This window comes from Dromiciops gliroides, chromosome 1, assembly GCF_019393635.1.
Source record: "Dromiciops gliroides isolate mDroGli1 chromosome 1, mDroGli1.pri, whole genome shotgun sequence".
Lineage (NCBI taxonomy): Eukaryota > Metazoa > Chordata > Mammalia > Microbiotheria > Microbiotheriidae > Dromiciops > Dromiciops gliroides.
This window is the reverse complement of record NC_057861.1, coordinates 56,944,800-56,958,220: the sequence shown is the minus strand read 5'-3', so window position 1 is coordinate 56,958,220 and position 13,421 is coordinate 56,944,800. Positions and strand designations below refer to the sequence as shown.

The following is a 13,421-nucleotide window of genomic DNA, read 5'->3' as shown; positions in this document are numbered from 1 at the left end:
GGGCAGCCAGATGGCTCAGTGGATAAAACACCAGCCCTGGATTCAGGAAGACCTAAGTTCAAATCCAGCCTCATACACTTGACACTTGCTAGCTGTGTGACCTTGGACAAGTCACTTAACCCTCACTGCCCCACAAAAAAACCCAAAACAAAACAAAACACACAAAAAAACAAGGAAGGAAAATGCCACAGAAAATATAAACTTGTCCTGTCATATCCATCCTCTCCCAGATCATTGGTGTGAATGGGAGAAAAATTCTGAGCATGCACATGTCTCCTAATAGGGACTGGGGTGGGCATTGTTCACCTCTCTCCTTGAAGCTCATAGATAAAAGGAAATTGGATGCTGTCCCTGCCCCCCTGTTCATTAGGGTTCCTAGCGACTGTCAGTCCCCTAGTGGTTCTGGGTGATGCTGGGTGGGGCATCAGCTATCTACTGCCCAGATCAGCCCTGGTGCTTCATCTCTTGACCCCTAGTGCTGCTTGACTCATGACTGAACTGAATGAGAGGAAGAGAGGAAAAGGGAGTGCATAGCTCAGATAGTGTCTCTTATCCTGTTGGAAGACACCCTTGTAGCAGGGAAGTTTACTGCAACCTTGGGCCGATCCCACTTCTGATGTTCCCTCTGTCATTGGCAGGAAATCTCATTCCCAGTAGATGGTCTCAGGATCTTGCCCCTTCTAGTGCTCTTTCCTCTTCTTATTTTTCAGGGCCCATGGAAAAGATTCAAAGTACTTAGGAGAGAATGTCCTTCATCCCATCCTTTAAATATGTGGGCATGGGGCAGCTAGGTGGCACAGTGGATAGAGCACCAGCCCTGGAGTCAGGTGGACCTGAGTTCCAATGTGACCTCAGACACTTGACTCCTACTAGCTATGTGACCCTGGGCAAGTCACTTAACCCTCATTGCCCCACTCAAAAAAAAATAGATATGTGGGCATTCTCAGGATTTTTTTTCACACCTTGGATGATGGTTTAGATCCAAAAAAGATCTAATGACAGGCCTGAGCATTGGGTTTGAACTAATAAAATGAAATTCAGTAGGAAAAAATGGAAAGTCTTACATTTGGATTAAAAAACTCTACTTCACAAAACTATAACATTAAGATTTGTAAGGTGCTTTACAAATAGCCGTTTTATCCTCACAACCACCCTGGGAGATAGGTGCCATTATTATTCCCACTTTATAGATGAGAAAACTGACGCTGAGGGAAGTTAAGTGACTTGCCTAGGATCATATAGCTAATAAGTATCTGAAACTGAATTTAAACTCAGGTCATCCTGACTCTAGGTCCAACATACTATCCACTGATTCACTTAGTTGCCTCTAATTACAAGATGGGGGAGGCATAGTTAGGCAGTGGTTTGTCTGAAAAAGATCTGGAGGTTTTAGTGGACTCCAAGGTCAATTAATCTTGAATCTTGGAAGGGCAGAGCTTTCAGGAACAGGTTAGGGATGATCCCACTGTACTGTGTCCTCTGCCAGATGTCATCTGGACAACTACACTCAGTTTGTGACTCCGTGTTTTAAGAAGGACATTGATGGGCAGCTAGATGGCACAGTGGATAGAGCACCGGCCCTGGATTCAGGAGTACCTGAGTTCCAATCTGGCCTCAGACATTTAACACTTACTAGCTGTGTGACCCTGGGCAAGTCACTTAACCCCAATTGCCTCACCAAAAAAAACAAACAAAAACAAACAAACAAAAAAAAACAAAGAAGGACATTGATAAGCTAGAAACCTTTCCTGATTTCCCTGACTGCTAAGATTCTCTCCCATTTATCTTGCAAAGAAGTTGTGTCACTTATTAGACTGTGTGCTCCCTGAAGGCAAGGATCATCTTTTTGTCTTTGAATTTCCAGCCTTTAACACAATGACTGGCACTCGGGTACTGAATAAATGCTGACTGGCTGGCCCAGAGAGTCCAGAGAGAGCAGGCTGACTAGCTAAGGGCCTTGGGATCCCACCATGAAGAACTGGGGGGCCATGATGGGGTCTTCAAATATTTGAAGGAAGAAGCATGAGATGTATTCTGTTTGGTTACCAGGGGCTAAACAAGGAAGAGGAGGTGAGGACCTGTTTCCCATATTTGGGAAATTTAGATACAATAAAATTTGGAGATTTCCCAGAGTAAACTCTAAGGGGGAGGGACATAAGAAGTCAATGAGAGGATAATCTTTTGGGGGTGAGTCCCCAGCCTCGGACCCAGTCTTATGTCAGCCCAGGGGATGGGGAGCCATGAGCTATATCACATTTATTTTAATCAGTTTTGATGTGAATCTTTCTAAAATTTATCACTATATTGCCTCCCTATTTCTTCTTCTTCTTCTTCTTCTTCTTCAGCAATTGGGGTTAAACAACTTGTCTAAGATCACACACCTAGTAAGCATCTGAGACTGGATTTGTGTGGGTTTTTTTTTTTGGTTTTTTGTTGTTGGGTTTTTTGGTTTGTTTGTTTTTGCTGGGCAACAAGGGTTAAGTGACTTACCCAGGGTCACACAGCTAGTAAGTGTCAAGTATCTGAGGTCATATTTGAACTCAGGTCCTCTTGAATCCAGGGCCAGTGCTCCATCCACTGTGCTACCTAGCTGCCCCCTTCCCTGTCTTCTTTACCTGACCCAGCATGGTGTAACAGAAAGAATCCTGAAAAAAAAAAAGAAAGAAAGAAAGAACCCTGAACCTGAAGTGATAGAAGGAAGGAAGGAAGGGAGGGAGGGAGGGAGGGAGGAAGGAAGGAAGGAAATAAGCATTTATTAAGCACCTACTATGTGCCAGGCATTGTACTAAGTGCTTTATAAATATTATCTCATTTAATCCTCACAACAACCCTGGGAAGTAGGTAATAGAATTATCCCCATTTTATGGTTAAGAAAACTGAGGCAGACAGAGGTTAAACGAGTTGCCCAGGGTCACTCATCTAGTAAGCTTCAGGGGCAGGATCTGAACTTCAATTTTCTTCCCTTTGGGCCTAGTACCCCGTCTACCCTGACACCTTAGCTATCTTACGGGACCTAGGCTTGAAATTGGTTTCTACTTTTTAACTGATGTGTGACTTTGAGCAAGTCATTGAATATCTCTGGTTCTCAGTTTCCTCATCTGTAAGAATTGAAGGTTGGACAAAGGATTTCTATAGGTCCATTTCAACCTTCAAGGTGTAATCCTAAGGAATTAGAAGATGTTAGATTCCAATTCAGGGGCTTTGAGTAAGTCAAATAACCTCTTGGGTTTCTGTCTCCTCCCTTTCCCCCCCTCCTTTTCCTCCTTTTCCTCCTCTTCCTCCCCTCTTCTCCCATCCTTCTCTCCATCCCCCTCCTCTCCCTCTCTAATATCAGTAGGTTAGACCTGACCAGAGCTTCTTAAACTTTTTCCACTCCTTTTTCACCCAAGAAATTTTTACTTGACCTTGGACATATAGGTATATAAAATAGGTACACAGAACCTTTGACTTGCCAAATTTTTCACAACTCCCACATTCAGTTACATGACCCCCTATGCAGTTTAAGAAGCTTTGAACTAGATGACCCCAAACTTTCCTCCCAGGCCTCCCTCTTACATAATTAAACCATTTCTTGTTTTGACTCTAGGATGTCATGAAGGGGGCTATTGAGATGTGTAGGACAGGACCAGATTCTCATGCGTAGTGTTTGTAGGCACTTTTCTGCCTCTTCCCTTCCTATCAGAAGCCACTTCTTGTGCCTACCCTAACAGCCTTCTCTCCTCTGTCCACTTCTTAATTTTAATTTTTTTTTTTTTTTGCAGGGCAATGGGGGTTAAGTGACTTGCCCAGGGTCACACAGCTAGTAAGTGTTAAGTGTCTGAGGCCGGATTTGAACTCAGGTACTCCTGACTCCAGGGCCGGTGCTCTATCCACTGCGCCACCTAGCTGCCCCCGCTTTATGTTATTTTTATTGTTATTTTTATGTTATTTTTGTTATTTATTTTTGTGTTCTCAACTGAATTCCTGAAAAGTTTATACCACTGGGTGAATGATCTTGAATCAGTAGAGTGTTAATGTAAATATATTATGTATATGTGAGGAATTCACTTCTCGGTTTGATGATATGAGGAAGGATTTGCTAACAGAGTTCTTCAAAATGAAATTGGCTGACAATAGGTAGTGAGTTCCCCATCCTTGGAAGTCTTCAAGTAGAAACTTGATCACTTGTCATGAAGATGAGTTCATGTATGGGCTATATCAGGTGATTTCTGTGTCTCTTCCAATTGAGAGTTGACTTAATCCTATGATTCTCTGAGATTGGGAAAGAGATCCCAGTGGATACATGATACAGTTGTCTCAAGCTACTTCAGTTAGGTATCTAGACATCTGTTATACCTTTCTCTCTGCTGAGCAACTGATAAAATAGTGACTTGCCTTAATGATCATTTCGAATATCAAGGCTCCAATGCTACACTTGGGTTCTTAGGACTTTTAGGGTTCACAATCTTTTCAACCACTACTTATAAGCCTCCATTTTCCTCTCTTTCCCACCAGTCAGAATTAAAGGGGCAGCTAGGTGATACAGAGTATAAAGTGTTGGACTTGGAATTGGGAAGACCTGAGTTCTAATCCTACCTCAAATGTTTACCAGCTGTGTGACCCTGGGCAAGTCACTTCACCTTGGTTTGCCTCAGTTTCTTCATTCTGTAAAAATGGGCATAATAATAGCACCTACCTCAGAGGATCATCCCTGCCAGGTCTAGAATGTTCTCCCTTCTCCTCTCAGACTCCTGGCTTTCCTGCCTCTTCCAAATCTGAACTAAAATCCCACCTTTCACAAGGAGCTTTTCCCAATCTCTCTATGCTAGTGTCTTCTCTCTACTGATTATTTCCAATTTATCCCATACACAGTTTGTTAATACATAGTTTGCACATTGTCTCCCCCATTAGACCACAAGCTCCTTGAGGGCAGGGACTGTCTTTTGCCTTTCTTTATATTCCCAGCCCTTAGACCAGCCCCTGGCACACAGTAAGCGCTTAATCAATGTTTACTGACTAACAGAGTACTTTGCAAACCTTAAAGAGCTTATATAATTGGTTGGCTACTATTATTATTATGTAACGTCATGGTATGTTTAGTTAAAAGAGATTGAATGGTATGCAACCAGAAATGATCCAATAATGAACATTCTCACCTTACACTTCCCCAACTCTAAGCCTCCTAACTTCCAGGGAATGTGGGTTGGGAGGCATCTTGGGACTGTTTCCCATGATGTCTTATCAGCAGGGGCCCTGTGACTTAGGAGAAGAAAACAAACAAACGCCAAAGGTTTGTGAGTGTGAGTTCCTGGCACAGCTGTATTAGGTGGCTGCAGCAGCAGCAACCTAGCAGATGAGGAGGGGATGCTAACAGCCTGCCCAGTGGTTGGACCGAGGAGCCTCCGGGTTTACAAATGCTTCTTAGCATCAGGTCTGTGAAGCGTTAAGTCTTGCAAATGTAGCACCTTGGGATGGGAACTGCCTCTCCAAGTATGAGAACACAGCTGGGAGGGTCTCTATAGGGGGCAGAAGAAGGGAGGCCTCTTGTTAGTATCAGCAAGACTTGGTCATAGCCATGGGGGTGTGTGTGTGTGTGTGTGTGTGTGTGAAGTCATTCTCCATCCATACTGCTACCAGATGTTGGCACCTTGGAGCAAAGCCCCCCTTGCTCTGGTTCAGTGGTGCTTGGGCTCTGGTCCAAATTATGAGATGTAGTTGGATGGACGATCCATAAAGTTGGACAGACCCTGCAGGTGGACAGTAAATTGAGTCCAGGACTAAAAGGGAAGAGGGTGGACTGGATGATCTCTGGGTCAAGATAAAATTTAATAAGGATCAACAGGGAATTCTTACATGCCAAACAAATCAGCTATACAAGTACAAGGTTGAGAAAGTGTGGCTAGATAGCAGTTGAAAAAAAGATCTGGGAGTTCCAGTGGACTACAAGGTCAAACTGAAACAAGCATAACAATGGGAAAAGCTTGTGTGACTTTAGGCTGGATTGAGAGGTAGTATGTCCAGAACATGGGTGTCCGACCACTTTTATGCTCTGTTCTGGTTAGATGACCCCTGGAGTACTTTGTTCACTTGTGGGGGACACATTTTTAGGAAAGACATCGATGAGCTAAAGAGCCTCAAGACCATGCCATATGAGGATTAGTGAAAGGCCCTGAGAAGAGAAGATTTGACTTTGACAGGGAGGAGAGGTAGCAGGCCTCCACCAGTCACGGATGACCATGGATCAGCACCTTGAAGAGCCACAGGCCACAGTGTGGCTGTGCAGTCCGATGTGGGAGCCGAAGCTCCTGAGTGACTTATAACTGGTAACTGCCGCATCCTGTGTTGTATCTACCCCATGAGGAGTAGCTGGAGTGTCCTCTCCAGGGCACTGGCCTGGGCAGATCAATATGGAGAACAAGCTGTTGCCCACGCAGCAGGTTTTCCCTCTCCATGACATTGGTGGATCCAAAGGAGAGGCAGAGTCAATACAGTTTGGCACCAGTGCCGCTGCAGGAGTTGCCAGAGGGATGTGATGTCCAACATCCAACTGCCTAAGGGACTCCGACTCCTGATTTTTCCTTGGGGTTAACTCCTGAAGCCTTTCCCATATATGGGTATAGCAGCAAGGCAGCGAAGGTTTAAAATCAGGGTTCCTTCCCCTAGGCGGGTTGCCTGCCAAGGCTAATGAGCCCCACCTACCCGAAGCGACTGGTTTTAAGGCCCCAGTGACTCACCTTCGCCCCTTCTCCCGTTAGTGGAAACAGTTCCGCCACGAGAAGGCCAGAAGTTGGGCTTCGGTTGTCAGAGGCTGAGACACACGCCATTGGAGCGTGCGGATGTGACAGTATTTGAAGGATTGTGAATTACAGAGGTTAGACTTTTTTCTGTTTGGCGTCAAAGGACAGAAGGAAGGATAAATGAAGGAGGCAGATGTGGGCCTGGTGTCAGGAGAGCCAACAGGGAGAGCCTTCCCAGAGTCCAAGGAGCTGCCTGCCTCAGGCTATAGGGAACTCACCTTACTGGGGGCCTCCCTTCAAATGGAGACTGGCCAGTCTTGTGGGGGGGTGGGGTGTGGTGCTGGGGAAAGGGATTGTTGCTCTGGCTTGGCTGGGCTACGTGACCTGCAAGGTGCCTCCCAACACTGAGATTTTGTGATCCTGGTCACTCAGCGAGAAGACAACCAGGCTCTGTCAGGAAGGTCAGGAGGCCTCAGTGGAGGAATGGGGGTCCACTGAATTCCCACTAGCACTTTCTCAAGCGTGGCAAAGATATTTTGGTTAAGTGGGCTGCCTTGCTAAGTAGTCAGTCACTCATCTCTGAAGATGTCCAAGGCTCTCTAAGTACAGGGAAACTTGCAAACAATAGGAACTATTCGGAAGTGGAATCCAGTGCCTTGGGAGGGAGGGAGGGAGCTCCCCATTACTTGGGGTCTCTGGGTAGAGGCTGGAGTCTGCCTCTTTGCTGAAGACGTTAGGTGAGAAGATTTCTACAGGGATAGGGTTTGAACCAGAAGCAGCTGAGGCCTCTTTAAAGGTTGAGATTTGGTGAAAGAAAGTCTCAATTGCCCCGACTCTACCCCCCAGGTAACTGGGAATCCTGGAGGGGAGGAAGGAAGGGATGGGGAGGAGATGGAGGGATGGGGAGGGGAGGGGAAGGGAGGTGAGAAATGGGAAGGGGAGAGGGGGGGAAAGAGGGAGGAGAGGGGAGGAGAAGGATAGAAAGGGATGGGGAGGAGAGGGGAGGGAAGGATAGGGAAGGATGGGGAGGAGAGGGGAGGGAGGGGAAGGAGAGAGGAGGAATGGGGAGGGAAGGGGGGCAGGTAGGCACCGTGGATAAAGCACGGGCCCTGGATTCAGGAGGACCTGAGTTCAAATTCAGCCTCAGACACTTGACACTAGCTGTGTGACCCTGGGCAAGTCACTTAACCCTTATTGCCCCGCCCCCCCCCAAAAGGAGACCTTTTTTAATCACAGGGACAAAGGATTGACCTAAAGAGCAAGGAAGGAAAGGGGAGGGGAGGGGAGAGAAAGGATGGGGAGGGATTGGAAGGAGCTCCTAGGTCCCCGGGAAGGCCGGCCTTTAACAGGACAGCTGGAGAAACTGAGAGGTAACGGAGTTGTGAGGGGCGGAAGAGTCTCCAAAGGATGGCGGGGCTGGCCGGAAGAAGAGTGAGAAGAGAGATCTGGGGAGGAGGGAGGCTGGGAGGTGACAGGGGGAGGGGACAGAATTTAGGGGTGGAGTAGGGAAGTGCTTTGTAAAGCCTGAATGGGGCACGGGGAGGAGGAAAAAGAAGAGGGGGAGAAGGGGAGGGAGAGGAGGGGAAGTAAGGGTCCCTGGAGCAGTTAGGCTTCCCCATTAGAGACAGGTAGCAGGAGGCAAGAGCCCAGAAGCCCTCCTAAACAGCCAGTAATCAGTCAGGGTTCAGCCATGGCATGCCCCCACCCCATGCACACTCAAACACCCCCATCTTGCAGTAATTTAACCCCTTCCATGACCACAGTCCCGGCCCCAGGTGGAGGCAAGGCTGTGTGTGTGTGTGTGTGTGTGTGTGTGTGTGTGTGTGTGTGTGTGTGTGTGTGTGTGTGCTGGGTCTACATTTCTGAATAGAGTCCAATAGAGTTACTATGTGAATGTGGACGGTGCACCCTGCAGGGAAGGGGGGGGGGCAGGGTCCAGCCCTTCAATTTACCCCGAGGTCGGCATTATGCTGGAGACAAAGACAAAGCGCTATCTATGTACTTGGGACATCTAGCCTAAGTAAATGGAAGGCAGTCTGGGGAAAGGACGGGCGGGGTGGGAAGGGCCTCCCGCTGAAAGTAGTCCAGTTTCGGGTCTTGAAAGGAGGCAGTGTAGCCTGCAGGCAGAGGTGAGGAGGGAGGGTGCTCCTAGCCTGAGGCACTGCTAGGGCAAAGACACCCAGGTGGGAGGTGGGAGGAGCGTTCCATGCTAGAAACGGCCTGAAAGCCAAGGTTGCTGGGTCTCCGAGAGTGCGAGATTTACCCCTAAGAAGCCTGGAAAGGTAGGTGGGGGGCTTTGAAAGACAAACAAGAATTTGTATTTTACCCTGGAGGTAATAGGGAGCCAATGTAAAATGAGCTGGAGAGGGAAATGGGAAACCACTCCAGGATCTCTGCCTAGAAAACCCCAAAAAGCGGTCACAAAGAGTCAGATCGGACCAGAAGAATGGCGGGAGTGGGGGAGGGCTTGGGGGTGTGCACCCAGTTTTACTTGTCCAGGGTTGGTGATACGGGACTGGGGGAGGGGTGACTAGGAGGAGTAAGAATCAAATCTCAGAATGCGTGAATGCCCCTTTTCCCAGGTGAATGGATCTGTATCTGAGTGTGTGTATCTGGCCCAGGTGGTCTCCTAGGCAGAAGCAGAAACATGCTTGACATAGTTGGAGGGAGGAAGGAAGGGGCCAGAGGAGGCTGGGCTGACAGGGCAGGTGGAGGGACCCCCACCGACTAGGAGGGTGCTGATCAAGGAAGTTTCAAAGGAATTCCTCTGCAAGCCTCCAAGGCCAGGGGAAGGCCTCTTCAGTCCTGGGGGCCCCTCAGGACCCTGCAGGGAACTGCTCCCTGGTAAAGGCCATCCTAGCCAAGTTCCCTGCCTGAGCCCTTGCCTTTCCCATTCTCTGGGAGTCCCAAACTGTACCAAGAGGGTTTTTTCATTGTTTAGTCATTTCAGTCACATCCAAATTTCCATGACCCCATTTAGGGTTTTCTTGGTAAAGATACTGGGGTAGTTTATCATTTCCTTCTCCAGCTCATTTTACAGATGAGGAAATTAAGGCAAATGGGGTTTAGTGACGTGCCTGGGGTCACACAGACCCCGTCTAGTCTCTGAGACTAGATTTGAATTCAGCTCCTCCTTGACTCCAGGACTGGTGCTCTATCCACTGAACTGCCTAACTACCCATTCAAAGAGCTATCTCCCCCCTTTTACAGAGGACAAGGAAGAAAGGAAACAGGCATTTATTAAGTGACTACTATGTGCTCACATTTAGAGACATCTCCACTCTGAATGTTCATGTGGATGATTTGTGCCCAACCTCTGGTAGAGCCTACTGAGCTCATATCGGTCTGATGACTCCAGTATGCAATTTAGGTCTTCTTCAAGAGCTAAGCCAACTATGTGCCAGGCACTTTATAAATATTATCTCATTTGATCCTCACAACAACCCTACCATTATTAAACCTGTTTTACAGTTGAGGAAACTGAGTCAAATAGAAGTGAAATGACTTGCCCAGGGTCACACAGCTAGTAAGTGTCTAGGACTGGACTTGAACTCAGGTCTTCTTGACTCCAGGCCCATTGTTCCATCTAACCAACCACCCAGCTGGTCAAGCATACTTCCATTGAATTCACTCAAGTGAGCTCCTAGGCAAAACCCAGGTGTCCTGGCTCCCAGGCAAAGGTTTTCCCCAGGAGTGGGGAGACTCAGAGAATTCCAGAATCTGAAAGCACTTTGGGAGACCATCTCCTTCTATCCCTGGCATTTCACAGATGAGGAAGCTAGAAGACAATCTCTCCAGGTGTAAGCCCTCCCTGCCACTGCAAATTGCCTTGGATTATACTCTGTTGTTGTTCAGTCCTGTCTATTGATGACCCCATTTGGGGTTTTCTTGGCAGAGATGCTAGAGTGGTTTGCCATTTCCTTCTTCATGGGTTATACTTACCTGGGTATATATTGTATCTTCTCCCTAAGATGGGGCCAACGGGGCTTAGCCCCAGGGCACTGACATCTGCCCCTGAACCATGCTGATCCTCTCTGGGGCTCTTGTTACCAACCTCTTGGAAGCTTCCTCTCTTTTGCTGCCCCTTTTCCCACCACCCTGGTATTTGACAGAGAATCCTGGCTGTTCCATTGTCTCTGAGCACTTCCCCACCCCTCTGCTGGCCCCCCTTAGCTCTTCTTATCACTCCCCCTTCTGTTTCCTCTTCAATTAATTGATTAATCAGCAAACGTTTATATTTAATTATACCTACTATGTGCCAGGCACTAGAGAGATAAAACCAGAAATAAAATAGTTCCTGCCTTCTGTGAACGTATAATCAGGGGGTGGGGGATGCATATATGTCCATGTATAGGATTATACAAAAGATACAAAATGGATTCCAGGAAACTTTGGGAAATGGGCACCAGCAGCTGGATCAGGAAAGGCAGAGTTTTAGTAGAAACTAGGGAATCTAAGAGGTAGAGGGCAGGAGGTAATGCATTCCAGGCAGGGGGGACAGCCAATGCAAGGGTATGGAGGTGGGAAATGGAGATCTCTAGCCTCCAAATGAATTTGCCCCAGGCAAATACCAAGTTCTGTAGCAGGCTCAGTCCTTAAGGGCAGGGAGTGTTTTTATTCTTAGTGTCTGGCACACACTAGGTGCTTTAATAAATATTTGTCAAATTGAGTGGGAAGAATTCTGGATTTAGAATCAGTGGACCTGAGCTCTGCTACTTACTGAGCTGAATGACTTTGGGCAACTCACTTCCCCTTTCTAAGGCCTCAGTTTCCCTATCTGTAAAACGAGAGGGTTGGAGAAGATGATCCCTGAGATCCTTCCCTGCTCTAAATCCTCTGCTCCTATGAGAGGGCAACTCACTTGCTCCAAAATCACCTGACAGGCAGGTTAATGGAAGAGCTGAGACTAGGCCACACCCCAACCCCAGGCCTCCTGAGGCCTCTCTGCTCTTTGAGGTGTGTGGAAGTGTGTGTGTGCTGTTGGGTGGGTTGACTGAATGTATAGCTGACTTATACAGCACTTTAAGGTTTATAACCTTATAACCTATGCTTTATATGTGAAAGCGTTTGAATCTGCCCATTGGACAGATGAGGAAATTGAGGCTAAGTTAAGCACAATTCTTCGATTCAAACTTGGATGTCTCCTGATTCCAAGATTTTTTCCATGAGAGGGCTGTGCGTGTGTGTGTGTGTGTGTGTGTGTGTGTGTGTTGAGGTCCTGGGACATACTGCATGCCCTCCCCTCAGATCCCAGAGGGGCTGCACCTCGGGGTCCTCCACACTTCCAAACTTTCAGGGAAGGGGGCCCGGGAGCCCAGGAGAGGGTTCCCAGGTCAGGCCTGTGGAGAGGAGAGTGCCGAGGGGGGAGGAAAATTAGCTCGGTGGAGTGTTTTTTGTGGGTGTGTATTTTGCCTTCCGCTCCTTTTCCTGTTGGGGGGGGAGACCACGGGGCCAACACCAATGAGTGGCGGGGCCCCTGTCACATGGCCCTGGCTCTGACAGCTTGGAGGTGGAGGGGGGAGAGCCAATGTGGTCCCATCGGCCGCCAGACGTCAGGACTGAGGAACTGAGAGGGAGGGCTGGGGATCTGGGAGCCCCCCTGCAGGGTTCTGAGCTGGGCAGCCACCTGGGCCCCCTCGTCCCCGTACCCCCCTCTGGAGGGTGGCCGGCTCTCAGCTCAGCCCCTTTGCTCCCCCCACTCCCAGCCCAGGAGGCAGACACATGATGTTCTCCAGGAAGAAGAGGGAGCTGATGAAAACCCCATCCATTTCCAAAAAGAGCCGGGCAGGAAGCCCCAGCCCCCAGGCCCCCTCGGTGAGTGGTCCTGGCCTGGTGGGTAGGGGGAGGAGGCTGGGCAGGCCCTGGGCTGGGGCTGAGACCTGACCTGAGGCTCCTGACACTCAGAGCTAGAGAAGACCCTTAGACATCAGCTAATCCCACCCCACTCATTCTAAGACAAGGAAACTGAGATCCAGGGGGGGCAATTGCCTTGCTTAGCCGTCCTAAAAGGCCAAAGATCTGAACCCCAAACCTCAGCTTATTCTCTGGGGCGGGCGGAAAAAGGGGGAAGGGCCAGAGATGAGAGGCGCTAACTACTTAGGGTGGCTGGGTCAGGAAATGAACCCTCAAAGCTAGATAAGGAAGGGTCTCCAAGCTGGAGGGAATTGGGGGTCTTGGGGCCTAGTATTTCCCCAATTCTTTGATTCCCCCCACTTTTCCCCTTGAGATTTGGGTGGGTCTCCAAATTGAGGCTGGTTTGGGTTAGCCTAAGTGGAGTCCCTGGTGTCTCAGGGCAGGAGTGGGGGGCTTGCTCCCTGGAGATGCACTGGGCTTCATCAGCAGTGGTCACGCCCATAGTCGGCCCCCCCTTCCCTGCCCCTGCCCTGGGTCCTCCCCCACCCCCATGAAGCAGCGCCCAAGAAGCTCTCTAGGTGGGGCTTCCCCGCCTACCCTGTGTCCCACCCTAGGGGCACTGGAGGTCAGGGGAATGTTAAGCCGACGGCTGGGGACCAAGCAGACCTACAGTCCCTACTCAGTTGCTCTAAAGGGGGCTGAGTCTCTCAGCAGAGACCCCCGCGTGCGGTTGAAGGTAGGCCTGGCCAGGGCACTGAGTGGCGGGAGGGAAAGGGGGAAGTTGGCTTCCCAAGCCTGGTTGAGCAGAGGGGTGGGGGTAGGACCCACGGTCAGTTCCCCTCTGATCCCCCT

The 13,421-nt window shown here is 48.9% G+C and overlaps 1 protein-coding gene across 6 annotated transcripts in view; it reads left to right on the top strand.

Annotated features, from left to right (window-relative positions):
* Positions 1-12,247: 12,247 nt before the first annotated feature.
* ARHGAP45 (Rho GTPase activating protein 45) overlaps positions 12,248-13,421 on the top strand; it is a 49,247-nt gene continuing 48,073 nt past the window's right edge. For all 6 annotated transcript variants that reach the window (XM_043979120.1, XM_043979119.1, XM_043979118.1 and 3 more), the window contains exon 1: positions 12,248-12,530. In XM_043979120.1, the coding sequence (XP_043835055.1) occupies positions 12,438-12,530 (93 nt within the window). In that variant the 5' untranslated portion in view covers positions 12,248-12,437. The remainder of the gene's footprint in view (positions 12,531-13,421) is intronic.